The 16787-nt window shown below is 39.0% G+C and overlaps 1 protein-coding gene across 5 annotated transcripts in view; it reads right to left on the reverse strand.

The window, feature by feature from the left end:
* Positions 1-16787, reverse strand: part of nbas (NBAS subunit of NRZ tethering complex) — a 233695-nt gene that overhangs the window by 42014 nt on the left and 174894 nt on the right. The window contains exon 50 of one of the 5 annotated variants that reach the window (XM_047387104.1): positions 5165-5628. The exons of the other annotated variants lie outside the window; for them this stretch is intronic. Within the exon in view, the coding sequence (XP_047243060.1) occupies positions 5488-5628 (141 nt within the window). The 3' untranslated portion in view covers positions 5165-5487. Of the gene's footprint in view, positions 1-5164; positions 5629-16787 lie in introns of those variants that run through there. 5 annotated transcript variants of the gene reach the window in all.

Genomic DNA, 16787 nt, shown 5'->3' on the forward strand with positions numbered 1-16787 from the left:
AACTCCAGAAGGTCAAAAAGCAGGAGACGCATTCCACAGCAGTTTTTAGTGCAGACACTAACCCACAGAAACTGAAAGACAAACAGTAAAAATCATCACACCAAGCGTCCTGGCAAGTCATTTTTCTGGGCCCAAACATTAACACAAAAAAACGTCAGTATCTGTTTGTTTATTGCAGTGCCACAAAACTGCTAAAGATATGGTGTGTTTCCACTGAAGGAACCGTTTTTAAGAACCGGGGTAATTTACTGGCCTGGTTTTTCTCCTCCCTGCATCTCCACTGCAGAATAATGCTATTAACAAAACAGATTAAAAACAAACATGAATAATGTATTGCTTTTAGTTGACATGACATTAACAGAGGTGGATGGTGCTCCTTTACTTTACCCACCTTGACAACTAATGTTTTTTGAAGGAACTGTATGTTATTAGGAATAGTGAGATTGCATAATTTCAAAACCTATTATGATTCCTGTCATTGATTCTAGAAAGGAAAATATCTTCATATTTTTAATTTCAAATTCTAATATATTAGAAAAGCTTCTTACAAGTCAAAAGCTATTTACATTCATGCCCAACTTAATCCTATTGTCCGATCCAATGCAATCATGTACACTGGTTTTGACAGCATTCATTTATCTGTAAATTAGCAGACAATTTAGTGGGACATTTTGGTTCTCACACGACTCTTAAATATCTTTTTATGGATATGCTCAGGAATTTGTAAGTCTCCAATCTGTACCCTTTTTTTTGGTTAAAACAATTTAAAGGTTCAATCCCAAACTATGGCAGGAAACTTTAATGTAAAAGAAACTATATCATCTATTTATTCTCGGAAGACGTTACAAAGCGTTACAAAACTGGTTGTTTTTTTGACATTCTGAAGTACTTTAAAAGGTTTTATTTGGATATTTAAGCTTTTTACTCCTTAATCAAATGCTTCAATTTTCAATAAAAACAAAAACTGAGACTTGCACCACTCTTCACACATTCTTGTGTTCAGAACAACTTCAAAAATAATACACCAAAAGAGAGCACATCTTTGTCAGTTATTATGCTATAACTGATAGATTTACTAAGACTTTTAATTACAAATTGTAGAAAATGATTTTATCACCTTTATTTAAAACTACCAAGCAACAATTATTCCTACTGTTGTTAAAATAACATTGGATATATTTTATATTTTACATTGGAAATATAATCAAGTTACTTTTAAAAGTTATTTATTTTTTGACACAGACTTATGTAAAGATTAGCATGCTTATAGTACAGCATATCATATTTACCACCAGTGGTTAAACAAGCTGACGTTAGCATATGTCGCATTTAGCTCGGAAACTGTAGTTTCAAAACTATTTTACCTTAATAACAGTGGTGAGTGAGTGGTGATCTTTTTAGTTTCCACAACTTGACTGACTGTGCTTTTCACAATATTAAATCTCTTAACTGCGCGGCGTGGTGCGTGGCATAGCGGTAGAGCGTGCGACCCATATACCAGTCGAGTCCCAACCCCGGAGACCTGTCTTTCTCTCTCTCCACCTAACTTCCTGTCTGCCTACTTTAGAAAATTAACAAAAATAAAGGCCACTGGTGTTGTGGAAAAAAACAATTTGTTAAAAGCCAAATCTGTCTTTTTTGTGAGTAATAGAAATGTTTTAGAGCACTGCCCTTTCCAGCAAATTGGCAGTGTACTGGAACATTTGGTAGAGGAGAGGCGCCATGCTGCTTTAAGATCCATTAAGCCAGGAAGGTTTGAAACTCAAGCTTTTGAAAAACATGGTATACCTTAATACCTGTAACCTGCCCATAAGTAGTAGTTAATGTAAGCATCTGCAAATACTTCTGCATATCAGTGAGTCCACATTTCCTTGTGCCTCACTGTCAAAAATACACCAGTATTAATTGTACTTTTGGGTCAGTTATACTGGACAACTGACTAGGCTGGAGACAGAACAGTGATCCAGTCTACAAGAAAGGACTGGGCAGGCTGTATTTTTAAGGAAGCTTAGGCCTTTTAGTGTGCATCAGTCCAGCAAGATGTTGCATATCTTCTATAAATCTGTTGTGGAAGGTGCAATTTCTTCTTCCATAATTTGTTGGAGTAGCAGCATCAGAACCAGTGACTTAAACTCAACATCCTGATAAAGATTGCTGGCTGTGTTCTGTGGACTGCTCTGGACCCTCTAGAGATGACTAAGTAAAGAAGGATGTTTCATGAAAGAGAACATGATGGACAACACAGAGCACAGAGAGCGTCAGAGGGTTCTTCAAATCTTCTGTAATACAAGTCGTTGCAGGAGATCCTTCCTGCCTACCCCATCACCATCCATAATGACCTTTTGAAGAAACCTAGAATGACAATTTCTCTGTTAATTTATTTCAAATAAAAGCATTTTTTTATACACCCTCGTAGGGGGAGATGATGAACAAATGTGTCAACTGGCTACAATCAAGAGCTGCTTTACTTCCCAATTTTTTAGCTGTACTGTACTTTGGAACCTAAAACCAGGCAAAAGTAAATCACAATATTCCAAAATACTGGTAAGAAAAACCTGCTAATATGTAAAAACCCAGTACTCTAACTGAATATATGCTGAACACTGATAGACTCTATGTTAAAAGGGGTTTATCTTAGATCTCCAAACTTCCAAACACAAGGCAGGGACTAGGATATCATTTATGTTTATTTACGCTCATCACAACAAAATATCATCTTGTAACAAAAGGAGGCTAATGCAGAGCTTTTAAAAATGAAACTAAAGTCAAAGACGCGCTTTTCTCTCTGAATTTTTATGAGCTTGTAGTGAAGCAGAAGTGAACTTTTGCCCCTGTCAACAAAACTGCCTGATAATGTTCTCAGCAACTTGGCAATTACCCCAGTCCTTGACCTGAGTGGCAGAGGAACTAAAGGGAAGGAAAAGGGGAGAGAACGCAGGACACGAGCCTGTCAGTGTATCGGACTGGGAGCGGCAGCGGAGCTGGAGGACGGAGACATCTCTGCGTCTGGCCTTTACTGAGTGGGCTCTGAGTGAGCTCATCAATATTCATTGACCTGCTCCAGCTAATGTCCCCAGCGACGGGCAGAATAAAGTTGCAGAGGTCGCATACTTCACAAGGGGAGAGAGAGGGGCGAAAACGAGCGTAGCTGGAGGAAGCCAGCGGAGATGATGATAGACTGCAGATTTCAGACAGAAATGAAGGCAACGACAAGCAAACACCAAAAAGGGCAAAGCCTCGAGGCCCAGGGGGAAGCAGGGAGTTTATTACAATTTGAAAGTGAAACACATAAAACATGCAGAGAACGAATAAGTACAAAGATAAAGACACATGCACCTGTGGGGAACAAACAAACACAGAGACACTCTAGTGTAAGCAGGGTAAGACGTGACAGGATAAGTGCAATAACAAACAAATATAGCTTTCTATTCCCTCCCTCCATTCGTTACGTTCTTTTAGTTCTCACTGTTGTCTGGGGAGCATCCACGTTGTATAACATGACACATGAGTATACATAATGGTGCTTGCCTCAAGAAAGGAAGAAGATGCGAGATGGGAAGAGCTTGGATGACAGTACACAAAAGAGGACTGGTAAAAAAAGAAACCGTATAAGAGTGTAGGAATGAATGAGAAAGCTTGTAAAACAGGAAACAGCTTGACAGCCTGCTTCCTTTTTACAATGTCTTTTAATATTAAATGCAGGAGTGGCAGGAGGCCAGTTTTTCTCCAATAATAAATGCTCATAGATGTTTGATGACTAGTCGGATTTTAAGGAAGACTTGGTTAATTTAAAAATATGAGCATTCCAGCTAACATATTCAGTAACAGCCTGGAGTCACAAGGATGACCCCATATACTTCTGAAGGGGGGTAGGGGGGCGAAAGCATGTCTTTGTGTTCAGCCTTGATACCCCTAATAAAACCTGAAGCAACCAAAAGCCTTTAGAAGTCACCTAATTAGTACATCAGGCTGTATGCCACTAAATCTCAGTATAAATCCAGCTGTTCTGTGAAGGACACAGAGGTTTGTTAGAGAACAAACAGCACCATGAAGATCAAGGAACCAAGCAGACAGCCCCGGGTAGAGCTGTGGAGAAATTTATAGCAGATTAAGGTTCTAAAACAATATTCCAAGCTCTGGAGATCTCAAAGAGCAATGTTCAGCCTATCGCCTGAAAATATAAAGATTATGGCACAACTGCAAACCTAACAAGACATGACTGTCTACTTAAACTGACCGGGCTGACAAAGAGAACATTATTCAGAGAAGCAGCCAAGAGACCAATGGTAACTCTGGAGGAGATGCTGATATCTACAGCTGGGTTTGGAGAATCCTTTGATTAAAAAAAAGTCAAACACTCCACAAATCCGACCTTTATGGAAGGGTGGGAAGAGGAAAGCCATTGTTGAATTTTAGCCAACATGCAGAATGCTTTGTGGCCAAAAAATAGCTTTACATGTCACCCAGAACACACCATTCTCACCATGAGGATGGTGGAGGCAGTATCATGCCGTGGGGATGGGTTTTATTGCTTCAGCAGAGAAAGGGAAATTGGTCAGAAATGATGGGAAGCTGGATGGAGCCAAATACAGAACAATCCTGAAAGAAAACATGTTAGAGGCTGTAAAAGACTTGAGACTGGGGCAGAGCAGCATGTTCCACCCAGAAAATGAACGTACACATACATCCAGAACAAGTAAAGAATGGTTTATATCAAAGCTGTTCATGCGTTAGCGCAGCAAAATCCAAGAGCTAAATACCATCTGTGGCAAGACTTGAAAAATCCTATTTACAGATGCTCTCCATCCAGTCTGACTGAACTGGAGCTGTTTTGGGAAGAACGAGCAAACATCTGAATGTCTAGATGTGCAAAGCTGATAGAGACATCCCCCAAAAAAACCTGGACCAAAATTTCTAGCCAGTGATGCTTTCACAGGAGGGCTAAATCCAAATGGATGCCACACTTGCCAAATTTTTTGCAATAAAACATACAAATAAATAAATAAAATAATGGGCAATAATCACAATTTTACACTTTGTGATGGTCTCTGAGAAGAAATATCAATTAAATACGTTGAAGGTTATACATAAGTAAATGGAGTTCAAGAGATATAAATCATTTTGCAAGACACTGTATGTTTGCTTTTTATACAATTTTCCGTTGAGTCAAATCATTGCAGGATTCTATTTATTAGACTGTTTTAAATGTATGTTGTTACAGGTAGTGAAAGTGTGAAAGGACATAGTTTAGGCACACCCATAAAAAGTGAGCTTTACCTGGTGCTATGAACGAGAAAGAACTTGCCAAAAAAGATTTCAAATAAAAGACTCCTTATCCCCTCCTCCTCCATCTGAAATTCAACGTTCTCCAACTCTATCCAGCACTGTGCTGCCTACTCCTATATCTTCAACCGTCCTCCGGCTATTTTCTCCTCATTTTTCCTCTTGTCCATCTCCCTCTCCACATCCTGTCTTTCCTTGTTTATTTTATTGTGCTGCCTCTCCTCTCCTCTTCTCTCCTCTCCTCTCCTCTCCTCTCCTCTCCTTTTTTTTTTTTTTTGGTGACTGAATCATCTGTGATCCCACCGAGATGACAAAGTGTTGTGCTTCTCTCTCCAGGCTCCCAAGCTAAAAACAGAGCATAAATAAAGTTTTCTCAAAGAGCCGCCGGGGAAAGATAAAAGCTGCCAAAACACGCAGTATTACAGCCGAAGTTTGGGTATCACGACAATGACCCCTGATCTGTTGCATTAGACTGTGACCGTAAGATAGCCTTCTCAAGCTCATCGCATTTATTATTTATCCACTTGGAAAGAAAGACTCTCCCCCTTCTTTCTCTGCACTCATGTATAATCCTTTCCCCACAGTCCAGACTTATTCAATTTCATCAGAAAATGCTCTCTTTGCTCTTCTGTCCAGCTACTCCTCTCCAGGTAGCCTGCACCTCTCAAAATAACTTTCATTTTTACATGAAACACCTTTTTTGTCTAGAAATGGTCTTGCAAATTTAAAAGACACATAAAACACACAAAGGAATTGGAAAATGCATAAAAAGAGTGCACACCAAAGAGGACACTGCTCTGTCAACAAACAGAAAACCCTAAAGCCCCCATTGTATTCCTGTCACATCAAGACATAGAAAAGTACTGTCACCCAAAAATAACGGCTCGGTATGTTTTTGGTATGGTTCAGTCAAGAAAATAAATAAAAATGTATGATCTTTCTACTGAGTGGAGGTTTGGTTGGATGTTTTCTAATAAATATAGTAGTATAAGCAGGCATAGCCAATGTCTTGATAAACAGATTATACAATAATATGAGCACTCGAAAATGGTCAGTGTTGATTTTTAGAAATTTTTGAATAAGACTGTGCCCATATTTGAGAATAAAACATGTTTAAATCACATTGGAGCTTTGATATTTTCACAACTTGGTGTCCCAGCTGTACCTTAATGCAGCATGTGCAGAGGTTTGGAAAATCACCCCTTATTAACCGAAATTCCTCCAATTTGATTCTTATAAAATGAGTGTCTGGGATCGCTGATTACATGTAGTTCTATACATAAATATTCTGCATCTGTTCAGGTATAAAACAACGACGTTATCATTCGGTACATGTGCGTACAGAACCGACAGGGCTGCACTGGAGAGTTTCGGTATGAATTGCAGCTATTTTCATGAAATTCACACCAGATGTCAGTAAACAACCAAAGTGTGGAGAAACTAGAGATATTGCTCTGGTTTTAGTTTGGCCCATTCTACCACACCGTATCAAATCTTGATTGGTTGTGCGGGCCTCTGTACTCTGATGTTCAGTTCTTTCCATAGATCATCAAATGGATAGAAGTCATGTGATAGACTGGGCCAGCTCTATTTTCTTTCTCTGAAACCAATTAAGAGTTCCTGTTGTTGAACGTTTGGGATCATTGTCTTCCTGAAAAGTCCAACCTCAGTGAATCTTCAGATTCTAACCAAGAATGTTCTGGTACATTTCTCCATTTATCCTTCCTTCGCGTCTATGAAGTCAGCCAGTATCAAATGATGATGTTTACAACTCTAGACATCACTATTAATATGGTGTTTTTGGCGTCATTTCTTCTTCCATACATTGGTTGTTGAAAGACATCCATAAAGCTAAATGTTCTCAGTATTTCATTGGCTTGTCCAAGCTTCTGTATGCTTTTTCTTCAGCAGTGGAGTTGTGCACTATAAGCATTCATAGAGGTCATGGTAGTTGAGTGCATTACTTACTGTCTTTAGTGAAAAACAGTTTTTCCCAATTCCAGATCCAGCTAAAACTATCTCTGAGTGGCCCTTGGCTCTTTGACAATTACTGGGATTATTATCTTGAGTCTTCTGTCAAAAATCTAATGAGGAGCACATGGTCATGGCTGGTTTATGGGGAAATGATGTTGTTTTTCAACTTCTTGATTCTTGCTAGTCTATTCCACCTTTCAACAAATGACTGGTGGAAATGGGCTGCTAATTTCTGTATTTGAGTAGATTACTTGAGTTATTACAGAAATCTGGTGTTAATTTCATGTCAATAGGCAAATTAGAAATACATCCAATGAGAAATATGATGATGTGTTTAATCTGATATTTTAACAAACTCACATGTTCATTTAAAAAGGTTCAAACATGTTTCCTGTCCTGAAGGCAAACAGAGAACCAAACTCAAACATGATTCCAATGTGCAAAAACATAACAGAAGAGAGTGGAGAGGGAAGAAATTCATCAGAAAAAAATCATTTTCTGTACCAGAGTTTTCTTGATTTCTTTTGCTTGTTTTTATGTTGCAAAACAGCTTATCTTAGCACTACAGTGTTGTACACAATCGATCTTTAAATATACAACAGATGGAGTTTTGTAAAATTGCAGGAGGGGAAATGGTTGCAAGCAAGAACAAACAGCATATAGAGGCACATCCTCTTGGAAACACACCCAAATATTTACAGTTATTAAAGTAAAAACATTAGCCTTCAAACCTGGACCCCATTTTGGCTTGTACATATTGTAAAATATTGATAGGCACTTCAATCTTCTTTGCAATCTAAACCTTTCAAAAAAATCCAACCATGACAGACAGCAACAAAACAGCTGAAATGTTATAATGGAACAAATGGGGAGCTGCAAAGTAAGAGTGTTATTATCAACTGACAGGCTAAGGTTGATATTTGTAACTTCCTGACAGCATTATAGATATGATTTCTACCTATAGTAAGTGTTTCTCAGGGAAATGTTAAGATTTTGACAGAAACAGGTTCTTGAAGGAAAAACGTGTCTACACAAGTCTGAAACTGACATCTGGGGAAGCACCTAGGGCCTCCAACATGGACAGGGGTTGATGTTTGAACTTTTCCACTATGTTAAAGCAAATTGTCAATCTGCATTTTGCAAAGCCTTCAAAGACATGCAAAAGCTGTGGTGGTCTGTGCTATGTATTGATAGGCAACATTTTTTTTTTACAAAAGGCCAAAGGGTCTTAGGCAAGGTAAGGTAGGTAAGGTAAGTTTATTTATATAGCGCTTTTCAGTAACAAGACATTCAAAGCGCTGTACATACAATTACAATACAATCACAAAGAAAATAAACACAGATACAGACACAGAAAAATAAATCAAATGACACTAATAATCCTTGGGAGTAATAATAATTAATAATCCTTACAAGTTTACTGGTAGAAATTGGTTCCAAGCCACTCTTAATAATAAAGCATCTTATGTTAAAAGAAGATGATAATATTAATAGTCTCATCATTCCACTGAATTCTAACTAGTGAAGCTAAGTCACTTGTACAAAACAGCTTTAATCCACATTTTCAGGTGCTAATAATATATTGCTTTTACTGGTACTGAAGTTGAACTAAGTAATAACAGTCCATTGTAGTCTAACTAAGAAAGCTGGGTCATTGTTGTAAGAGCAGCTATAGTCAACATTACTAATAATGTTTGGTTTTCGCTGGTAATCCTTCTGATAAAACTAAAAATCTATGAAAAAGTAATGAAATCACGCAATTAGGTGCAGGGCTAAGCAACACACAAGAAGAAAAGATTTTGCAAGAGTGCGGTGGAATCCTGGGGGTGCGACTATATAACTGTGAGTGTGTGTGCAAGAATTAGACTGTCAACACAGATAGAGCGCCATTGTCCTTGAGGAGAGAGATGGACGTTTTCTCAATCGGCTGCAAAGTCTTATCTGGGTCACAGCTTTTCGGGGTGCTGGGAAAGAGCGCCATGTTTAAATAATATCCAGGAGATATTTTGTTGATAACCACTTAGCAGAAGTTGTCAAGGCCACGTTGGCGCGCCAGATTTAGAAAAACAATAAATGTTCTGGTTCAAGCAGTTGTGTGGATTTCTAACAGCTTTAACAGTTTTTACTGTTATCTCTCAATTGCGAATCCAAATATCCAAATTTCGTGGACTTTCCTGCAGTTCTGGAGTGAACAACCTTCTCCATGATTAAATCCTTTCACCTCTGAGTCCAAAAGCTGCTTCCAGGCTACAATTCTGTTCAAGAACTGTATCCAGCTTGCGGCTTAGCTCTCTTAACAATTTAGTCTGAGCATTGATTGCTCTGCAGATTCCATCCAGCATCGCAGGCAGCTTTGGGATGCTTTGAACAGCTGCCCACGTTTTGCTACTCACTCGATAAGTCAGGTAACCGTCGGCTCCAAAAAGCAGAAATCCTGTTATCAAAAATCCAAATATATAAACGTCTTCTGCATTCTCAACCGACATTGTAGTCAAGCACACAATCTTCCACTGTTGCCAGGAATCCATTGTGTATCCAGAGAAGAACGTCCCATCTGCACAAGAGGGTTCTCCTTTACCCTGTCTTCCCGTGGAAAAAATTTGATCAATTGCGTTGAGAGACCAGCTGACCAAATCCATAATTTGCAAGTTTGGAAGATATGTAAAGTAAGGCTCTGAGAAAAACAGACAAAAGCAGATGCAGAAGCAGGCAAGAGGGAGGGAGAGAAAACACATGCATCCTCCACCGAGAGCAGAGCAGTCTTACTAACTTACAGTAGTCAAACTATTCCATATAAATCTCCTGCCATGCAAGATACATTGTCTGTGGAATTATACTTGTGAGAAGATATTTAGCACAGCACAAACAGTAATTTTACAACCCTTCTCAAATATCACTTTTTTTTCAGAAAGCTTTGGTTTTTGACATGCAGATGTTGAGGTTAACATTTGGGTTTAGATGCTTTGAGATTCTTTAAGAAAATGTTTTTTATTCATGCAAAGTTTTATTTTCTCTCTAAACATTTTCATTCAAGGGCATTGTTTACAAGATGGAAATTATCCACGGGCAATTTATAGGTATATTTTACGCGTGTGTGAACTTTCTTTCAGTGACTTGCAGACCATCATGTTTGCAGTGAACCGTTTCTATTGAGATAACCATTGCCACACAAACAAGTAAGACTTGACCATTTATCCTTTTCCTGAATAAAAAGAGATGTGTGATAGACTGAACAGGGATAATTTTACAGCAAAAGTTCATCCACCTCCAGATGTCGCAGTTATGTACTTGTACTTTCTGGGAGTATTTCATCTCTATTCGCTGAGGTGTAAAAATTAAATTGTCTCATAAAACACCGACAGAAGAATCTGAGCAACTGAAGATGAAGCAAGGAACTGCCTACAGCAGACTGAGTCCTAGGAAGGGTAAGCGGATCCTAACTCAAACTTCACTGCCTCGGGATAAAAGCCTCAGCAGGAAAATTAAATTAAGAAGCGGAATACCAATAAACAAGAACTTTGAAGAAAATAGCTAAATGTAATGTTGGTCACAATAAAAAAAAAAAAAAACAGAAGACATTAAATGTTCTAAGTGTGATGCAGTGGCTTAAAGTCAAGAAGCAGTGAGGACACGTTTAACATGCAAGCTCCAGAAGCTGTTTACCTGCAGCCCCGAGGCCGGCAGAGTGCATCTACTCAGCGTGTTCTGCTAAGCTCCCTTCATCCATATTACATACACGACACACTGCAAGGCCAAAAAGCTCAGCACCAAAACGGTGTGTCATAGCAAATGATCCATGACAGTGACAGGGTGAAAAGGCCTTGTAGCATGAATCAATGATTGGGGCGATGAGAAGCTTAGATGATGACATTTCATGCACACATGACCACCTGCAGATGATTCTCTTTGCAATTCCTCTCTAGGTCGAGTAACATTTAAAGTAAACACAGGTGTGAAGACCTTGATGCAGTGACCTGGCCCAGTTTGTTTCACTCATCTCTGCAGATTTCCATTTAAGTGTTTGAGGCCTGATGTGGTAGTTAGTGATAGCCTTGCTGAGGGATTCAGCACAGTAATTAATGTCACCTTAAACACCAGGCAGAAACAGCATGGCATTAACAAGCATTTAGCAGCATGCAAACATTTGCCCTGACGTCATCTCTTTGTTTGTGAAATGTTAGAGAGAAATTATCCTTCGTAGACTGTGTTCATTCATGTAAAGGCCACAATATTCCCATAGACTTGCACTCAGACATAACAGACCCTCCAATCTTGACAGTGGTGGCATTTGGGTGCCCTGCTGTTATAACTAATCATTCAAAATTAAGTCACAAAATCTATTCCCACTGTCACCCCTCATACCCTCGATGCCTCATTCCCTGCATCACTCCATCCCTCCTCCAGACTGCCTAAATGTCAGCATTTCAAATGGGCTCATTAATACCTTCCTATTTAGGTGTCTCTGCAGCTAAGTAGTGTGTTGGGATGCTGAATGAGGGAGAAAGGATAATGGATCGGAATGGTGATCTGATTTTTATATATATATATATACACACATATCATTATACCTTCTCTGTATCCTCTATACCACCCCAGGTCTTTGTGAGGCATTAGCTCTGAATCATGTGGCAGGTGTTTCCACTGATTCAGCTGAGCTTGACCCAACCTTGACACTGCTGGACTAGACACCATCTATCATGACGGCATTTGCTGAAATGCATTGCATATGCCACTCTTGGTGCATAACAAGGCTAACATTAGCAAATCATGGAATTGTAATATTTATTTTAAATATTTGGTTCAATTTTGGGATGACAATATTGATAGCAAAACTACATTTATCGACTATTATCCTCTTCTTTTACTTTATGTCATGACAACATACCTATTACTCTCCATTAGCTTCAGCATTTTGGTTACATCTACAAGAAGTGCATGCATACAGAGCAGGAAGAGTCCACACAACTGACTTTCTCTTTAAATGAATTAAAGTCAGATGTTAACATACATTTTCTCAGCATTTGATAGCACTGCTAATAAACTGCTTGACTTGGGACAAACGTTTTCAATAACATTCCACAGGTTTTTCACAATAGTCTACCGAAATTTTGGCCCATTTATCCTGACAGAACTTGTAAAATGGAGTGCGGTTTACACTTTTACAGGTTTGTGATGGCAACATTGACTTTGTTGTCTTTAAGCCACTTTTTAACTAATTTGGTGGCACAATTAGGGTCATTGTCCACTTGGAACACCAGCGTTCACCCAAACCTCAACTTCAACGCTCAGTTGAGACGTAGCCTCAGTACTTCCACATAATGTTCTTTGCTCATTATGTCATCTATTTTGTAGAGGTGCACCAGTACCTTCTGCAGCCAAGGTGCCATGTCATGAAAGGACTCGTTTTACTGCTGAGACCAGCTTCAGTCATCATCTTTACAAGGTCTTTTACATCTGTTCTGGGGTTAATATGTACCATTTTGCAGCAAAACACATTCATCTCTGGGACACAGAACTCGCCTCCTTCTTGAACAGTATGATGGGTGGACATCCATGTTTGCATATAATTTTTTGAACAGATGAACGTGGCACCTTCAGGCATCTGGACATTTTCCACAAGGATGAACCAAACATGTTGAGATAAATAATTCCCTTCCTGATTTCATGCCTGAATTCTTTTAATTTTCCCTTTTTGTCACACAAGGAAGCAGTGTGTTTAATGTTTTGTATTAAAATAAATCTACGGGTATGCATCTATTAAACTCAAATGTTGTGAATTAACCCATCAGAAGCTTATAAAACCATGACATCATCATCTGGGCTTTCCCGAATTGTTTAAAGGCACAGCTATGCAAACTTCTGAATTTTAAAAAACATATAAAGAAATAATTTCTTTAAAAAAACTCATTATTCTGGCATTTTTAAAACTGAAATAAATTTAGTAATCAGAATAGACTTAAAACAGGAAAAAGATCAATCTGATTTAATTTCAGACAGTGAGGAAACATTTTATTTCATCCTTTTTATGAACTGTATGTAAATATGTAGTTTAGACTATTATTGGCACGCTGAGTATAAATGAATAACACTAGAAGTAATACAGCCCACCAAATATCACATGCAAGCGGTTCTTTATGATGACATTAACAATGCATAAAACTATGAATGCACATGTGGTAAATAATTAAAATGTGTCATTTAAACAGACACCTGCAGAATACAGAAGAAACTTGGAGGCTCAAAAACAGAAACAGAAGAAAAAACTGTACTTGTGAGAACCAACCAGGCTCTGAGGATTTTCCTGATATAATGTCGTAGAGATTAGTGCAAAGGATGAAGAAACATACACAGCAAGTGGATGAGATCTGTAGGATGCACAATGCAGCTGAGAACATCTTACACTGCTGTTTTTATCATCTCCATTCTTCATGTACATCAGGAAGTATTCATAGCGCTGCATTTTTTCTACATTTAGTTATGTTACAACCTTATCCTAAATGGTATCAAATAAATCTCTTTCCTCAAAATTCTACACGCAATACCGTATTATGACATTGTGATAAACATTATGTTTAAAAAAAACCTTTACGTAAGTGTTCACAGTCTTTGCCATGAAGCTCTAACTGAGCGGTGGCGCATACTGTTTCCACTGACCATCCTTAAGATGTATCTACAGCTTAAAAGGAGTCCACCTGGGGTAAATTCAGTTGATTTGGACATGATTAGGAAAGGCACACACCTCCCTATATGAGGTCCCACAGCTGACCGTACATCAGAGCACAAACACCACGAATGAAGTAAAAAGAGTTGTCTGTAGACCTCTGAGAAAGGATTGTCTTGAGGCACAAATCTGGGGTAGGATACAGAAAAGTTTCTGCTGATTTGAAGGTCCCAATAAGCACAATGGCCTCCATCATTCGTTAACACAGGAAGAAGTTTGGAACCACCAGGACCTTCCAAGAGCTGGCCGGCTGTCTAAACTGAGCGATCGGGGGAGAAGGGCCTTAGAACCCCATGGTCATTTTGTCAGAGCTCCAGTGTTCCTCCGTGGAGAGAGGAGAACATTCCAGAAGGACAACCATCTCTGCAGCATCCCACCAATCAGGCCTGTATGGCAGAGTGGTCAGGTGAAACCTGCTCCTTCATAAAAGGCATTTGGCAGACTGTCTGGAGTTGGGTGAGACAAAAATTGAACTCTTTGGTGTGAATGCCTGGCGTCATGTTGGGAGGAAACCAGGCACCGCTCATCACCGGGAAAATACCATCCCTACAGCGAAGCATGGTGGTGGCAGCATCATTCTATGGAAGGTCCTTGGGTAGTCTTTTTGCTAACTGTAAAATTTGTCACCATTTTGCCAGCAAAAGTTGATAAGAAACATTCAGATTCAGTCATAACATTTGGGTTTTATTGGAGACTTCTTTTTGCATTGAACAAACTGTTTTTGGCTGAATTTTCTGGGCCACTTTTTGAAGTTTTTTTTTTCAAACAATAAACTTGAAATAATTCAAATGCACAGCATAAAAAAACGTACAACCTTCTTTTCTGCTGTAGGTTTTAAAAGAGCTACTTATACAGGTCCTTCTCAAACAATTAGCATATTGTGATAAAGTTCATTATTTTCTATAATGTAATGATGAAAATTTAACATTCATATATTTTAGATTCATTGCACACTAACTGAAATATTTCTGGTCTTTTATTGTCTTAATACGGATGATTTTGGCATACAGCTCATAAAAACCCAAAATTCCTATCTCACAAAATTAGCATATTTCATCCGACCAATAAAAGAAAATTGTTTTTAATACAAAAAACGTCAACCTTCAAATAATCATGTACAGTTATGCACTCAATACTTGGTCGGGAATCCTTTGGCAGAAATGACTGCTTCAATGCGGCGTGGCATGGAGGCAATCAGCCTGTGGCACTGCTGAGGTCTTATGGAGGCCCAGGATGCTTCAATAGTGGCCTTTAGCTCATCCAGAGTGTTGGGTCTTGAGTCTCTCAACGTTCTCTTCACAATATCCCACAGATTCTCTATGGGGTTCAGGTCAGGAGAGTTGGCAGGCCAATTGAGCACAGTGATACCATGGTCAGTAAACCATTTACCAGTGGTTTTGGCACTGTGAGCAGGTGCCAGGTCATGCTGAAAAATGAAATCTTCATCTCCATAAAGCTTTTCAGCAGATGGAAGCATGAAGTGCTCCAAAATCTCCTGATAGCTAGCTGCATTGACCCTGCCCTTGATAAAACACAGTGGACCAACACCAGCAGCTGACACGGCACCCCAGACCATCACTGACTGTGGGTACTTGACACTGGACTTCTGGCATTTTGGCATTTCCTTCTCCCCAGTCTTCCTCCAGACTCTGGCACCTTGATTTCCGAATGACATGCAGAATTTGCTTTCATCCGAAAAAAGTACTTTGGACCACTGAGCAACAGTCCAGTGCTGCTTCTCTGTAGCCCAGGTCTGGGGAATGCGGCACCTGTAGCCCATTTCCTGCACACGCCTGTGCACGGTGGCTCTGGATGTTTCTACTCCAGACTTAGTCCACTGCTTCCGCAGGTCCCCCAAGGTCTGGAATCGGCCCTTCTCCACAATCTTCCTCAGGGTCCGGTCACCTCTTCTCGTTGTGCAGCGTTTTCTGCCACACTTTTTCCTTCCCACAGACTTCCCACTGAGGTGCCTTGATACAGCACTCTGGGAACAGCCTATTCGTTCAGAAATGTCTTTCTGTGTCTTACCCTCTTGCTTGAGGGTGTCAATAGTGGCCTTCTGGACAGCAGTCAGGTCGGCAGTCTTACCCATGATTGGGGTTTTGAGTGATGAACCAGGCTGGGAGTTTTAAAGGCCTCAGGAATCTTTTGCAGGTGTTTAGAGTTAACTCGTTGATTCAGATGATTAGGTTCATAGCTCGTTTAGAGACCCTTTTAATGATATGCTAATTTTGTGAGATAGGAATTTTGGGTTTTCATGAACTGTATGCCAAAATCATCCGTATTAGGACAATAAAAGACCTGAAATATTTCAGTTAGTGTGCAATGAATCTAAAATATATGAATGTTAAATTTTCATCATTACATTATGGAAAATAATGAACTTTATCACAATATGCTAATATTTTGAGAAGGACCTGTATATTGGATTGGTGACACCAAACGCATCATAAGAAGGAAGACAAGAACCAAATCATTAATGTCAGAAGCTTATATAAGACACGGTTCTACCACTAATCTGAAAGGTTTAAAAATGGAAGCTTTCTATTTGATTATTCAGTTTAGTTTCATTGACTGATTAGAAAAAAGCAAAAGACACATTTAAAAAATATTAGCTGGTTCTATGAAGTTAAATGACTGTCTGAACCAAAGAAAATAAAGGAATACAGTAAAGTAGCAAATATATTATCTTTACCACAGTTCCTGGGTTTTCTAACTTACTACAGACTGCATATCTGCACACATATATTCTGAAGAACTAAAACAGCAAAATAATTCCTTGACTTTGTTGTCAGCAAGTTGTGAGTAA

Source organism: Girardinichthys multiradiatus, chromosome 15, assembly GCF_021462225.1.
Source record: "Girardinichthys multiradiatus isolate DD_20200921_A chromosome 15, DD_fGirMul_XY1, whole genome shotgun sequence".
In the NCBI taxonomy this organism is placed as follows: Eukaryota; Metazoa; Chordata; class Actinopteri; order Cyprinodontiformes; family Goodeidae; genus Girardinichthys; species Girardinichthys multiradiatus.